At 41.6% G+C, this 12,872-nt stretch overlaps 1 protein-coding gene across 3 annotated transcripts in view; it reads right to left on the minus strand.

Annotated features, from left to right (window-relative positions):
- Positions 1-12,872, minus strand: part of SLC44A3 (solute carrier family 44 member 3) — a 189,293-nt gene that overhangs the window by 34,969 nt on the left and 141,452 nt on the right. For all 3 annotated transcript variants that reach the window (XM_039486138.1, XM_039486137.1, XM_039486139.1), the window contains one exon: positions 4,655-4,820. In XM_039486138.1, coding sequence (XP_039342072.1) covers positions 4,655-4,820 — 166 coding nt within the window. The remainder of the gene's footprint in view (positions 1-4,654; positions 4,821-12,872) is intronic.

Raw genomic sequence — 12,872 nt, forward strand, 5'->3', positions numbered from 1 at the left:
AACCTCTACAAATTTGGAGGCTGTTGAAAACCGCCTTGGTCTAGCTGAGAATTGTCATGTTCTAACGAGATTTCATTATGGTTCCAGGCATGTTGGAAATTGATTTTCCTTCTAATCATGGATGAAAGCAGGAAAGGATGAGAGCCACTATGACAACCCAGTTCCTGTTTCTCTTCCCTCTTCCTCCTGCCCCCCAGAGCCCAGCTGGGGGGCCAGACACCCACAACTTCTTACCCCCACAGCCCACCTCTGGGTCCCGTCCCGTCCCCCCCGCCAATACACCCAAACCCCCTTCTCCCCAGAGCTCAACCGCAGGGCCACCCGAGCCCAGACACCCATCCCCCTCCGGCCCCAGAGCCCAGGGACCCAGAGGGAGAAACAGCCTGATGCTTGGTTCCAGGCTTGCACAGAGTTTCCTGCACACCGCCGTCTCCTTCCCTCAGGGCATGCTGGGAACTGCAGCTGCCAGGAACCCTCTAGCTCCTTCCCCCTCCCACCAGCACTGTCTTCTATTTGCAAGCTGGGCTCTGCCAAGTCCACTGGCTCCTAGTGGCAGCTAGCAGCACTGCAGCCCATTTCTGTGGGGGCAAGGAAATTCTGCACGCATGTTAATTTCTGCAAAATTCTGCATTGCGCAGTGGCACAGAATTCCCCCAGAAGTAATACATGTAAGTGTTTGCAGGCTCAGGGCTCTGATCCTACAAACACTAAAGCAGGTGAGTAAAGTTACTCACAAGAGTACTATGGGACTACTTGCATGAGAACAGCTATTCAACATGCTTAAGCATTTGTAGAATTGGGCCTTCAGTAAATAATTTTGGGTAACTAGTCAAGTCCACAAAACCTTTTTCTTTAAATCAGTGGCAGGGGGAACATCTGATCATAGTGAGGAGGAAGTAGCTATGCACTTAACCCCTCAACACATGATGGAAATAAATCCTTATACAAAACAAACCAAGCTAACAAGATTTCCACGAAGAGCTCTCTCAAAAAAAGGGGGGGGAGGGGGATGGGGCCCCGTCAGGAGCGCAGTCTCTTTTTGCAAGTTATAAAAGAGTAGCCGTTACATGAACCACTATTTCTTTTATTAAATTAATAAGGCCTCTTAGGAATTTATCTTTTATCTGAAATAAAAGAAAGCAAAGTGTAGTTTCAGTATTATTATTTCAGATCAAACAGATGTCACCTGTAAAGCTAATCCAGCTGAAACAACTCTCTGCCCTCACCATTTTTAATTCCGCTTATGGACAGTGGCTGAGAAGTGCCTAATGGATTGTTGTGTGTACTGAGGAAGCAGGTTTCCTCAGGGAAAGGCTGTTCCATTTCCTGTGGCCATTCACTAGCTAGAAGGAAAACCTCTCCATGGGGTATCATAAACAAAGCACTTGTGACAAGCATTTATGAAGCTGCATCACAGAACACATTAAATTGCAGATTCCTGGTGACAAATTCATTGTTGTCAATAAGAACTAAGATAGTCCACTGCCCTCTATGAGATCAATAATATTGTTATTTCACCTTTCTATCACCCTTACTTCACTGCTTTGATTTATCTGCTTATCTGTACTGACAGATCGAGGGAGAGGAAGAGGGATCACCACCATTAAAAATATATATATATATAGCATTTCCTTCCCATGCACAACTCTCTCAACACAATGGGTATCAGCTGCCAAGCAAATGAAGTACATTTAAGGAGAGAGATTTCAATGGAATTTGTAGCACAGAACTTGTCTATTCCAAGAACCCAATACTGGACCTCACAATGGTGGTGGAAAGTAGCTGGAAAGCTGGTGGGTCTGGTCTCTCGAGAATTACCTAATCCTCTGGGGGTAGAGAGCCAGCACAGCAGCTTCAATGCCGTCTTTCCAGCCCTGATTGCAGGAGGCATGGCCAGGTTGCCTCCATGTCCTGGGGGTCCCTAGCTTCCAGAATAGTCCTTCAGGTTGCTGGCAGCCAGTGCAAAGTACAAGAGCTCAGAGGCTGCACTATATTTTACCCCGGGGACTGGCTTAACAGCCCTAAGATCAGTAGAGCCCTGTGTGGATACAAAATTTGTATCCACATCCGATCCGCAAAAATCTCAGATGTAGGTATCTGCAGATCTAAAGCGAATAGCTGCGGATATGCTGGGCTCTAAAGATCAGATGTGTGTGTGCACAGTACGAGAGAGTAGCTTAACATCACCTTTACCTGCCTGACTCCCGAACTACTCCATGTGCACCTTGGAGCATTGTAGTATCTGAGTCAGTGCTTTATGGAACACTCACAAACTGTCCATGCTCAACAAATAATGGCAATTTAATGACTGCGAGCTTCACTGTGTGTGTCAAATCAGAAAAAGCACTGGAGCAGACATCCCTGTAAAATGTGGAAAGATCCCCCCTCCCCCAACTCCCCAGTTCCTGACGCAACGTGGTTTGGACCAAATCTTTAGCGCCTTATTCAGGCAAACTCTCAATGATTATTGCTACCCAAAATTAATGGAGTAAAAAGTCTCAGGATTTGGCCCTCTAGTACAGTGGCTCATCCTTTCCAGATTACTATACCCCTTTCAGGAGTCTTATTTGTCTTGCATACCTTCAACTTACACCTCACTTAATAACTACTTGCTTACAAAATCAGACATAATACAAAAGTGTCACAGCACACTATTACTGAAAAATTGCTTACTTTCTCATTTTTACCATATAATTATAAAATAAATCAACTGGAATATAAATATTCTACTTACATTTCAGTGTATAGAATATAGAGCAGTATAAACAAGTCATTGACTTCATGAAATTTTAGTTTGCACTGACTTCGCTAGTACTTTTTATGTAGCCTGTGGTAAAACTAGACAAATATCTAGATGACTTGATGTACCCCCTGAAAGACCTCTGTGTACCCCCAGGGCACGCATACCGCTGGTTGAGAACCACTGCTCTAGTATAACTCTTCATTGTTTAAGATTGAGAACTTCAGATTTCAATAACGGAGCACTGAATGGATGCCATGCTGTAGCCTCAGGCGCAAAGGGCTAGTTAACTACATACAGCTCTGTAGGGCTCTAGTTACCTGTCTTGATCCTTCAGTCAGAGAAAGGAGATGAAGTGTGAACCTCTAGTCCTGACATAGTGGGTGAAATGGTAAAAGATTATGTCAGCATACTGATCCTCTCCCCAAACCCTTTAAAATGGGCATTTTAGATTCTGTCTACGCTAGGAACATTTTTTTTTAAAAATCCACTGGCTAACACCAGTTCAGCCTGAGCTCTGTTGAGAGCCCGAGAGTAGAGGCGCTTCTGACAGTGTTTTAAATGCTGTGTTGATTAGACTTACTTTGAGCAGGGACAGAGAACACAGTGCTTAAAATGGTGGTGGCAGCCGGCAACCTGTCTACTCTTGGGCTCCCAACATTGCTAACACCAATGGAGTGAAACCAGTGTTCCAACAGTGGAAAATTTTTGGAAAAAAAATCCTGATTATAAAAAAGGTCTAAGCTGGTTTTCCTGCGGGAAGAGAGGAGAGTAGAGTTCATCAGGAGTTTTCCAAAAAAACACTTTCTATCCAAAAGTGCTGACTTGTCAAAATCAAAATGTTCTGTGGGATTGTTTCGATTTGGATGAAATTCCAACAGGAACCAGGCTGGTTTCCTGACAGCTTGCCTGATAGCTCCCTGTCAGCCTCAGAGCCTGGATGCCCTGGGAACCCCAGCTCCCACACAACCCGGGTCCCCAGCTCTGGGGCAGCATGCCAGGTGGGCTGTTGCGCTCTCAGACTCTTCACATAGCAAACTGCTACAAAACTGTAGCTCACATGGATACCCACCCTCCACTGGCCATACAGCTTTTCTGAAAAAAAAAAATCAATTTATTCGTTTTCTTTGTTCCACTGTGGAACAAGAATTTTTTCAACGTCTCAGACTTTCACAGAACAGAAAATGTTACCATATTTGCATGGAATGGAGCAGAGGAAACACAGCAATGTGGCTAGAAGATCAAAACATTCCTCTGCAGTGTTGGAAATTGAAACAAAAACAGCACTGATTTACTGCATGAAACCCATCTTGTTTCACTATCCAATATGAAGGAAGTGAAAAACGTAAAACAGGATAAATAGTAAGAAGTAAATGAGATTTTTACAATTCCTGCACGTCTAGCTAAGGTGGTATCTTGGTAACACAAAGTAAAACACTTCAAGTAAAAATATTTGCACGGCATGACATGATTTTCAATTGTTTTCTACAGTAAACTTTAGAGGTTTATTCAGCCATACCAGACTAAAGCCTGGCGGGAGGGACGGAAAGGAGATCAAGTCACACTACTTTAGAATTACTCTGGGGCTATGTGTTACACCTTTACTTAGAACTACCGACACTTACTGAGAAACGGTTAAAATTTAATCTGGGTTTTGCTTGCACCACGGCTTAATTTGGCTCAAAATTTTCTAGGATTTAAAGAGAGGTGATACAAATTAATGTCACATGAAATCGCGTTTGAAGCCTTGCAATGAGCTGCTTGACTTCCTAGTCTCACATTCTTAGAATAATTTAGCTCCCAAGATACTACCCTAAATATAAATCCACGGCATTTATAGTGGTTTTCCTAAAAATAGACAAAGTCAATGCTAAGAAAACACTAACCATACAAGGAGGTAAATTTTACACATACCGGTTGAAATAGCAAGTAACCACTGCTCCAGCGATAGTCATTTGTTGACAAGCCAAGATGAATTCACTAGTCCAGATAAGGCCGACTAAATGGTACCACCACATGTAGCGAATGCCAGACAGAATTTTATACTCTACTTGTCCTCCTGAAATGACTTGTGCACTACCTGAGAAGTCAAAGATATCAGAATATTAATCATAACTCCGCAAACAAAACAGAACTTAAACATGTCTCATATATCCCATGTATTCACTTTTTTCAGTAAAGTTATAAAATAGAATCTAGCTGTTGTTTAATTCTATCAATATTTACTAAAGCAAACAACTAATTTTGAGAAAAATATTCTTACAGGGCCTAATGCCTCCGTTTTAAATCAGGTCATTTTTACAGTTGCCAGTAAAGTCAATAGGAACTGTTTGAGCAAGGATTTAGGAGAAACCAGGTTACAACTTCAGGATTTGCTCTAAAATGAATGTTTGAGAAATAAACAAAAAATCTGTGTTATCAAAATCTGAAATCAGATTAAGGTCAATTACAGAAATGTCTAAAAATTAAGTTTTCACTTATGAGGACAACAGCATTATTATGCAGACAAAGCACAATTAGAGTTGCAGCTAGCAAGGGATGTGAAGGGTAACAAGAAGGGTTTCTACAGGTACGTTAGGAAAAAGAAGTTAGTCAGGGAAAGTGGGCGGCCCTTACTGAATGGGGGAGGCAACCTAGTGACAGATGACGTGGAAAAAGCTGAAGTACTCAATGCTTTTTTTGCCTCGGTCTTCACAGACAAGGTGACTTCCCAGACTGCTGCACTGGGCAGCACAGTATGGGGAGGAGGTGAGCAGCCCTCAGTGGTGAAAGAACAGGTTAAGGACTATTTAGAAAAGCTGGACATGCACAAGTTCATGGGGCCGAATCTAATGCATCCAAGGGATCTGAGGGAGTTGGCTGATGTGATTGCAGAGCCACTGGCTATTATCTTTGAAAACTCGTGGTGACTGGGGGAGATACCGGACGATTGGAAAAACACAAATATAGTGCCCATCTTTAAAAAAGGAAAGGAGGAGAATCCGGGGAACTACAGACTCACTTCCATCCCTAGAAAAATCATGGAGCAGGTCCTCAAGGAATCCATTTTGAAGCACTTGGAAGAGAAGAAGGTGATCAGGAACAGTCAACATGGATTCACCAAGGACAAGTCATGCCTGACCAACCTAATTGCCTTCTATGATGAGCTAACTGGCTCTGTGGATATGGGGAAAGCAGTGGACGTGATATATCTTGACTTTAGCAAACCTTTTGATACCGTCTCCCACAGTATTCTTGCCAGCAAGTTAAAAAAATACGGATTGGATGAATGGACTATAAGGTGGATAGAAAGCTGGCTAGTTCGTCAGGCTCAGCGGGTAGTGATCAAAGGCTCGAGGTCTAGTTGGCTGCTAGTATCAAGTGGAGTGCCCCCGGGGTCTGTCCTGGGGCCGGTTTTGTTCAACATCTTCATTAATGATCTGGATGATGGGATGGATTGCACCCTTAGCAAGTTTGTGGATAATACTAAGCTGGGGGGAGAGGTAGATACACTGGAGGGTAGGGGTAGGGCTTAGAGTGACCTAGAGAAATTGGAGGATTGGGGAAGTTCAACAAGGACAAGTGCAGAGTCCTGTACTTAGGACGAAAGAATCCCATGCACTGCTACAGCTGGGGACTGACTGGCTAAGCGGCAGTTCTGCAGAAAAGGACCTGGGGATTACAGTGGATGAGAAGCTGGATATGAGTCAACAGTGTGCCCTTGTCGCCAAGGGTAATGGCATATTGGGCTGCATTAGTAGGAGCACTGCCAGCAGATTAAGGGAAGTGATTATTCCCCTCTGTTCGGCACTGGTGAAGCCACATCTGGAGTACTGCATCCAGTTTTGGGCCCCCCACCACAGAAAGGATGTGGACACACAGAGTCCAGCAGAGAGCAACGAAAATGATTAGTGGGCTGGGGCACATGCCTTATGAAGAGAGGCTAAGGGAACTGGGCTTATTTAGTCTGCAGAAGGGAAGAGTGTGTGGGGGGTGGGGTTGGGGGTTGATAGCAGCCTTCAACTACCTGAAGGGGGGTTCCAAAGAGGATGCAGCTAGGCTGTTCTCAGTGGTGGCAGATGACAGAACAAGGAGAAATGGTCTCAAGTTGCAGTGTGGGAGGTGTAGGTTAGTTTTTCCTAATATCCATTTCACTAGGAGGGTGGTGAAACACTGGAATGGGTTATCTAGGGAAGTGGTGGAATCTCCCTCCTTAGAGGTTTTTAACGCCCGGTTTGACAAAGCCCTGGCTGGGATGATTTAGTTGGGGTTAGTCCTGCTTTGAGCAGGGGGTTGGACTAGATGACCTCCTGAGGTCTCTTCCAACCCTCCAATCTTCTATGATTCTACTAAAAGAGCAGGGAGAGAAAGATTACTGGAAAAGATTAAGGATATATATGTACCATTGAAACAAAACAGAATAAAGTATATGTTATAGCTGTGACAAAACTAGGTTTTAGAACATTAAACAGACAAAATTAACAAAATTCAATCCAAATTCAATGTCTTTTTTTTTTTTTAAACAGAATGTAGACATCTGTAAGGTAATAAGAACTCTAAGGCTGTTTGCATCAGATGTGTATTCTTGAACATGAACACACATTTACATCTAATTATGCTAGCAAATTGTATTTCCACTTATGTTGACAAGACATGAACGTATTTCTCTATTAACCCTAAAAGTAGCTACACAAAATTTGTGATGCACAGTCCCAATTGCTGAGTTCAAGTTAGACACTCCTATTTATAATTCCTGAATTTGAACATTTGTTTGGTGGTGGGCGGACAGAGGCAGGATACTTTTTGTGGCAGGTCACTGGATCTGGAACTTACTCTATCAGTCTGCCAGGGCTCAAATTTGCTGACCTTAAGGATGCATCTGTTCACCCAAGAGAGGAATTCTCTAAGGGCGAGCTGTGGATATTCCTTGGTACTAACTTCCAGTACAGCATTGGTGCTGTCAATGTCAACTATGTGAGTAGGGGCAGGATAAGGAACTGTCCACTGATGTTCCTGCGCTGCTTCCCTCATCTCCCATTGGCCAGGAACGGTGAACCACAGCCACTGGGAGCTGCGGGTGGCCGTGCAAATGTAAACAGTCTCATGGCCCACCAGCGGATTACCCTGACAGGTTGCCCACCACTGGTTTAGTGGGTAGAGCTGAGAACTGCAAGTCAAAACAAATGAGTTCTCCCAAATTCAGGTAGACCTTGTTCTCATTGTTCCCTGGATCAAGAGTCATACCCTGCAACACGATGCAGCTGGACTAGACTACTAAAAAAAGTTCATAGGTTGTAACACAGACTAGTTAATTGTTGCCATGAGGTAATCTTCTTTGAAGTGAAGGCACTGATGCATGCACTGGTTACTTCATGTTCAGAAAGATGTCTCAACAGGAAAGCACTGTCATGAGCTGCAGGCATTTTAGAGAGGTTAGGACTGTGTACTGCTGTAAGTGAACTGCTACTGAAATTTGGTTCTAATGCTTTTTAGACCCGTAAAAATTCAAGTTACTTTACAAGTGGAAAAACATTTCGTACCATCTCCCTCTTTCCCCCACCCTACCCCCTTTTTCTAAAAAATGCAGACCCAAGAGTTATTTTTCTTCCTCAGAGAATTCTGAAGTGGAGCACATTTCCACATACTATCAAAGTACATTTCATCAGCTGCACTGTACATTTGTGTTTCATTTTGTATTCTGAGCATTTCTCAACTCCTTTAACTCTTCCAGCAGTTTTAGGCTCCTATGTTCTTACAGCATGTACAACTAACCAAACATGCTCATACATCAATTGTAATCATTACCAGCAGCAACAGTGCAAACAATACAATGGATAAGATAAATGGAGGTCTTTTCAGCCTTCAATTTCATTTGAAAAGAAGTCATTTCCTTCAGTAGCAGAACTGAGGACTTTTTCCTGGAGTGCAATCTTTACTTATGAACATTCCTATTATGCAAATTGTTAAGATATTTTACTTCTGCACTGATAGACTGGTTAAAATGATTAATGAATCTCTGCAGTACAAACTGTAATTCCATTGCTCTTAACAAGCCACTGCCATTTAAAATAATGATTAACAGTAACAGCCTTGGCTAAACAAAAATTGTCATGGACTGGTATTGTGTGCATGTGTATCACTGCCCTCTGCTGGATGTCATCATGTGGCACTGATCACCTTATTTCCCAAGGAAGAGGAGCCAAAGATCATGTGCTGTATTCCCTCACGGTGTACATCTGTGCCTGCCTGCTACCCTTTGTGTCTATGGTTACCAGGCACATACAAATCTGATGACAGAATAATGCATTATATTACGTTTCACATATAAAGATGAGTATATTGGTAGCATGGATCAAACAGCAAGGATCATTCTGACATCCTAATAAAAAATACATTTCCTTTCCTTGTCATTCCAGTGTGATCTGGTCACGGAGGCACAAAAAACAGAACAAAACCTCAGAACATGGTTCTACTTTGTCTGCAGTACATTTTTCTTCCAGCAGTATCATCACAGGAGAGAAGTCATTCACCGAAAATCAATCCTGCCAGTGCAGCCATTTGCCAATTCCATGTGGTTAATAAGTGACTAAAATCCCCATTGTTGAGCCATGACATTGTAGAAAGCTGCCTACTGTAGATATATTTTTCTTAGATTTGTTACTGTGATGCAAATACTTCAACAAAATGTTGGTCAGATACCAAGATGCTGCCATAGCATTTTTAGTAAGACTTTGAAAAGTTTCTCCGTCAGATTCATTAGCCCAATACTAGAGCCTTATATCAGTCACAGCCAAAGAGATGCACAATATCAATATCATACAGTATATTTTGTGACTTGCAGACTTGTGCCATACATTCTATGGGAGTGGCTATTGGAGTTTTTTTTAAACTGATATCTGGAGCAACCAGAAGTTTTAAGTGGTTGGAACTCCTAGGAACTGGAAATCATATTTTCTTCAATTTATCAATTCCACTGTGGGCAACAAAGAACAATTGGCCAGAAAGTACTAACTCAGAACCAATTTCCCAGTTCTTGCTACTATGAAAATATTTGCCACTTTTAATGCTTCCTGCTGCAGAGTTGGAAAGGTTTCTATAAACCATTGTTCTATAAAATTTTGTGTTTCCTCCCAACTGAATTTCCTTTGTAACTGCTCCTTTTTCACATGAGAATTTACAATTAACTTAGCTAGATCTAGTTGGAATATCTTGGACCCTTCAAGAAATTTGCTTTCACTGGTTTATCTGCAGCACATCTTTACTGTAATAGTTTTACTCCTCACTATACTCAGAGATATATTTTCATTATGTGAAAATCTCGCCTAGCACTCCCATCTTACACGTCTACTCCGTATCCTATTCTTGATGTGGATTTCACTGTTTCTGCCAGATTCATACATGAGGACACACATTACAGTGCCACTACTGGAATACCACAAGGCCACATCTAGTTCTACAATAAAACAACCCTATTGGCTTTTCCAAATCCTCACTGAGCTCCAGTCCCATTAGAATACATAGTTACAACTGGTGCCACTTGATTTTGTGCTAACTCCAGTCTCTTGCAATTTGGCATCTCTCCTGGCCAATGTCTGGCATTTGTCCCAGACATATAGATTTGCAATACACTTGGGCTTCCGCTACTCTTACAGCCCCTGATTTAGCAAGGCATTTAAGCAGGTGCATAACTGGGGGGGGATAGCTCAGTGGTTTGAGCATTGGCCTGCTAAACCCAGGGTTGTGAGTTCAATCCTTGAGGGGGCCACTTAGGGATCTGGAGCAAAACCTGGTCCTGCTAGTGAAGGCAGGGGGCTGGACTTGATGACCTTTCAAGGTCCCTTCCAGTTCTAGGAGATTGGTATATCTCCAATTATTATTTTTTATTTATTATTATTATAACTTTGAAAACATAAGCAGCCTCACTTCAGTGAGACTACTTGTATATTTAAAGATAGGGATGTGCTGAAGTACCTTGCTCAACCGGGCCTATAGTTATCTGATCCTCCCAAGGAGTTAGCTTCTTCTCAATGTAACAATAGATATTAAAAATGACATAAACAAGGTGGATGCATAAAGATCAGATACATCACAGATGAAACATGGATTAGGTGCCTCAGAGTTACAAGATGCACACAGGCTTTAAATATTACAGAACTACAAGAAGCACAAGGGAAACATTAAGAATAGGTGCAGCACAGTAGCAATTCAATTTCACTAGCCCATCTCCTCTAGCTGCACATAACTAAAAATAGCTATTTGCTGAAAAAATTTAAATATGTATAACATCATTCTCAAAATATTTTCTGACAAGCCCAAACTAAAATTAAGTGGGTGTTTAGCCAAAAATTAAAAACTGCTATGATGGAAAGGTAAAGATTTTACAAACTGAGCCCCTTCTGAGAAGGCTGGAGTTCTCAAATAACCAGCACATGGAGGTTCAGAGCTGTATTCTGATCTCCCTCAAAAAGCCCAGAAAAATCAGAGAGCAGGAAAAAGTTTTCTTCCATTTCCACAATCAGTTGATTCCAGAGAGAGTGGAAAATACAAAAGCTGTTCTGATAATATACAATGGAATATGAACCTTGTAAAACCTAGATGAGATTTTATATTAAATTTTTTTGCAGACTGTCAAGTAAAATACTATTTATTTTAGAGTAGGAAGATTTCCCCCTACTGTAGGGAAGTTTCAGGTTCTCTACCTCCCCCAGAAGCCTTTGCTAACTTTTTGCCATTTTACAGTATAATTGTCTTTCTTTTTGTGTTTTTCTCCCCCCGCCCCCAGGCAAGAATAATACAGAATTACCACGGAAAATTGTGAAACCGGCTTATACAAAATTTGCTGTCAATTGCACAAAGTAAACCCATTTTACTCTAATCTTTTTCAGTTACAATAATCTTAGGTGTTATTTGAAACAGAGTAAAAGGCAAAGAAAGTAATTCAGACAAAAGTGTAATTTTTAAATTAACATTGTCCATTTAGCTTATTATGAGAACATTAATGGAGCAAGCAAATCAATCCCCCCAGTAGTGTTCTCAATGGACTATGCAGAGGTCAGAACATGTAGGGATAAAGTGAGAAAGGCCAAAAGCCACATAGAGTTGGACCTTGCAAACAGAATTAAAACCAATAGTAAAAGGTTCTATAGCCATATAAATAAGAAGAAAACAAAGAAAGAAGAAGTGGGACCACTAAACACTGAGGATGGAATGGAGGTTAAGGATAATCTAGGCATGGCCCAATATCTAAACAAATACTTTGCCTCAGTCTTTAATGAGGAGCTTAGGGATAATGGTAGGATGACAAATGGGAATGAGGATATGGAGGTAGATATTACCACATCCGAGGTAGAAGCCAAACTCGAACAGTTTAATGGGACAAAATCGGAGGGCCCAGATAATCTTCATCCAAGAATATTAAAGGAACTGGCACTTGAAATTGCAAGCCCATTAGCAAGAATTTTTAATGAATCAGTAAACTGAGGGGTTGTACCGTATGACTGGAGAATTGCTAACATAGTTCCTATTTTTAAGAAAGGGAAAAAAAGAGATCCGAGCAACTATAGGCCTGTTAGTTTGACATCTGTAGTATGTAAGGTCTTGGAAAAAATTTTGAAGGAGAAAGTAGTTAAGGACATTGAGGTCAATGGTAATTGGGACAAAATACAACATGGTTTTACAAAAGGTAGATCGTGCCAAACCAGCCTGATCTCCTTCTTTGAGAAGGTAACGGATTTTTTTAGACAAAGGAAATGCAGTGGATCTAATTTACCTCGATTTCAGTAAGGCATTTGATACGGTTCCACACGGGGAATTATTTGTTAAATTGGAAAAGATGGGGATCAATATGAAAATTGGAAGGTGGCTAGAGGAACTGGTTAAAGGGGAGACTACAACAGGTCATAGTGAAAGGTGAACTGTCAGGCTGGAAAGAGGTTACTAGTGGAGTTCCTCAGGGATCAATTTTTGGACCAATCTTATTTCATCTTTTTATTACTGACCTTGACACAAAAAGTGGGAATGTGCTAATAAAGTTTGTGGATGACACAAAGTTGGGAGGTATTGCTAACACAGAGAAGGACCGGGATATCATACAGGAAGATCTCGATGACCTTGTAAACTGGAGTAATAGTAACAGGATGAAATTTAATAGTGA

Source organism: Mauremys reevesii, linkage group 8 (assembly GCF_016161935.1).
Source record: "Mauremys reevesii isolate NIE-2019 linkage group 8, ASM1616193v1, whole genome shotgun sequence".
NCBI lineage: Eukaryota > Metazoa > Chordata > Testudines > Geoemydidae > Mauremys > Mauremys reevesii.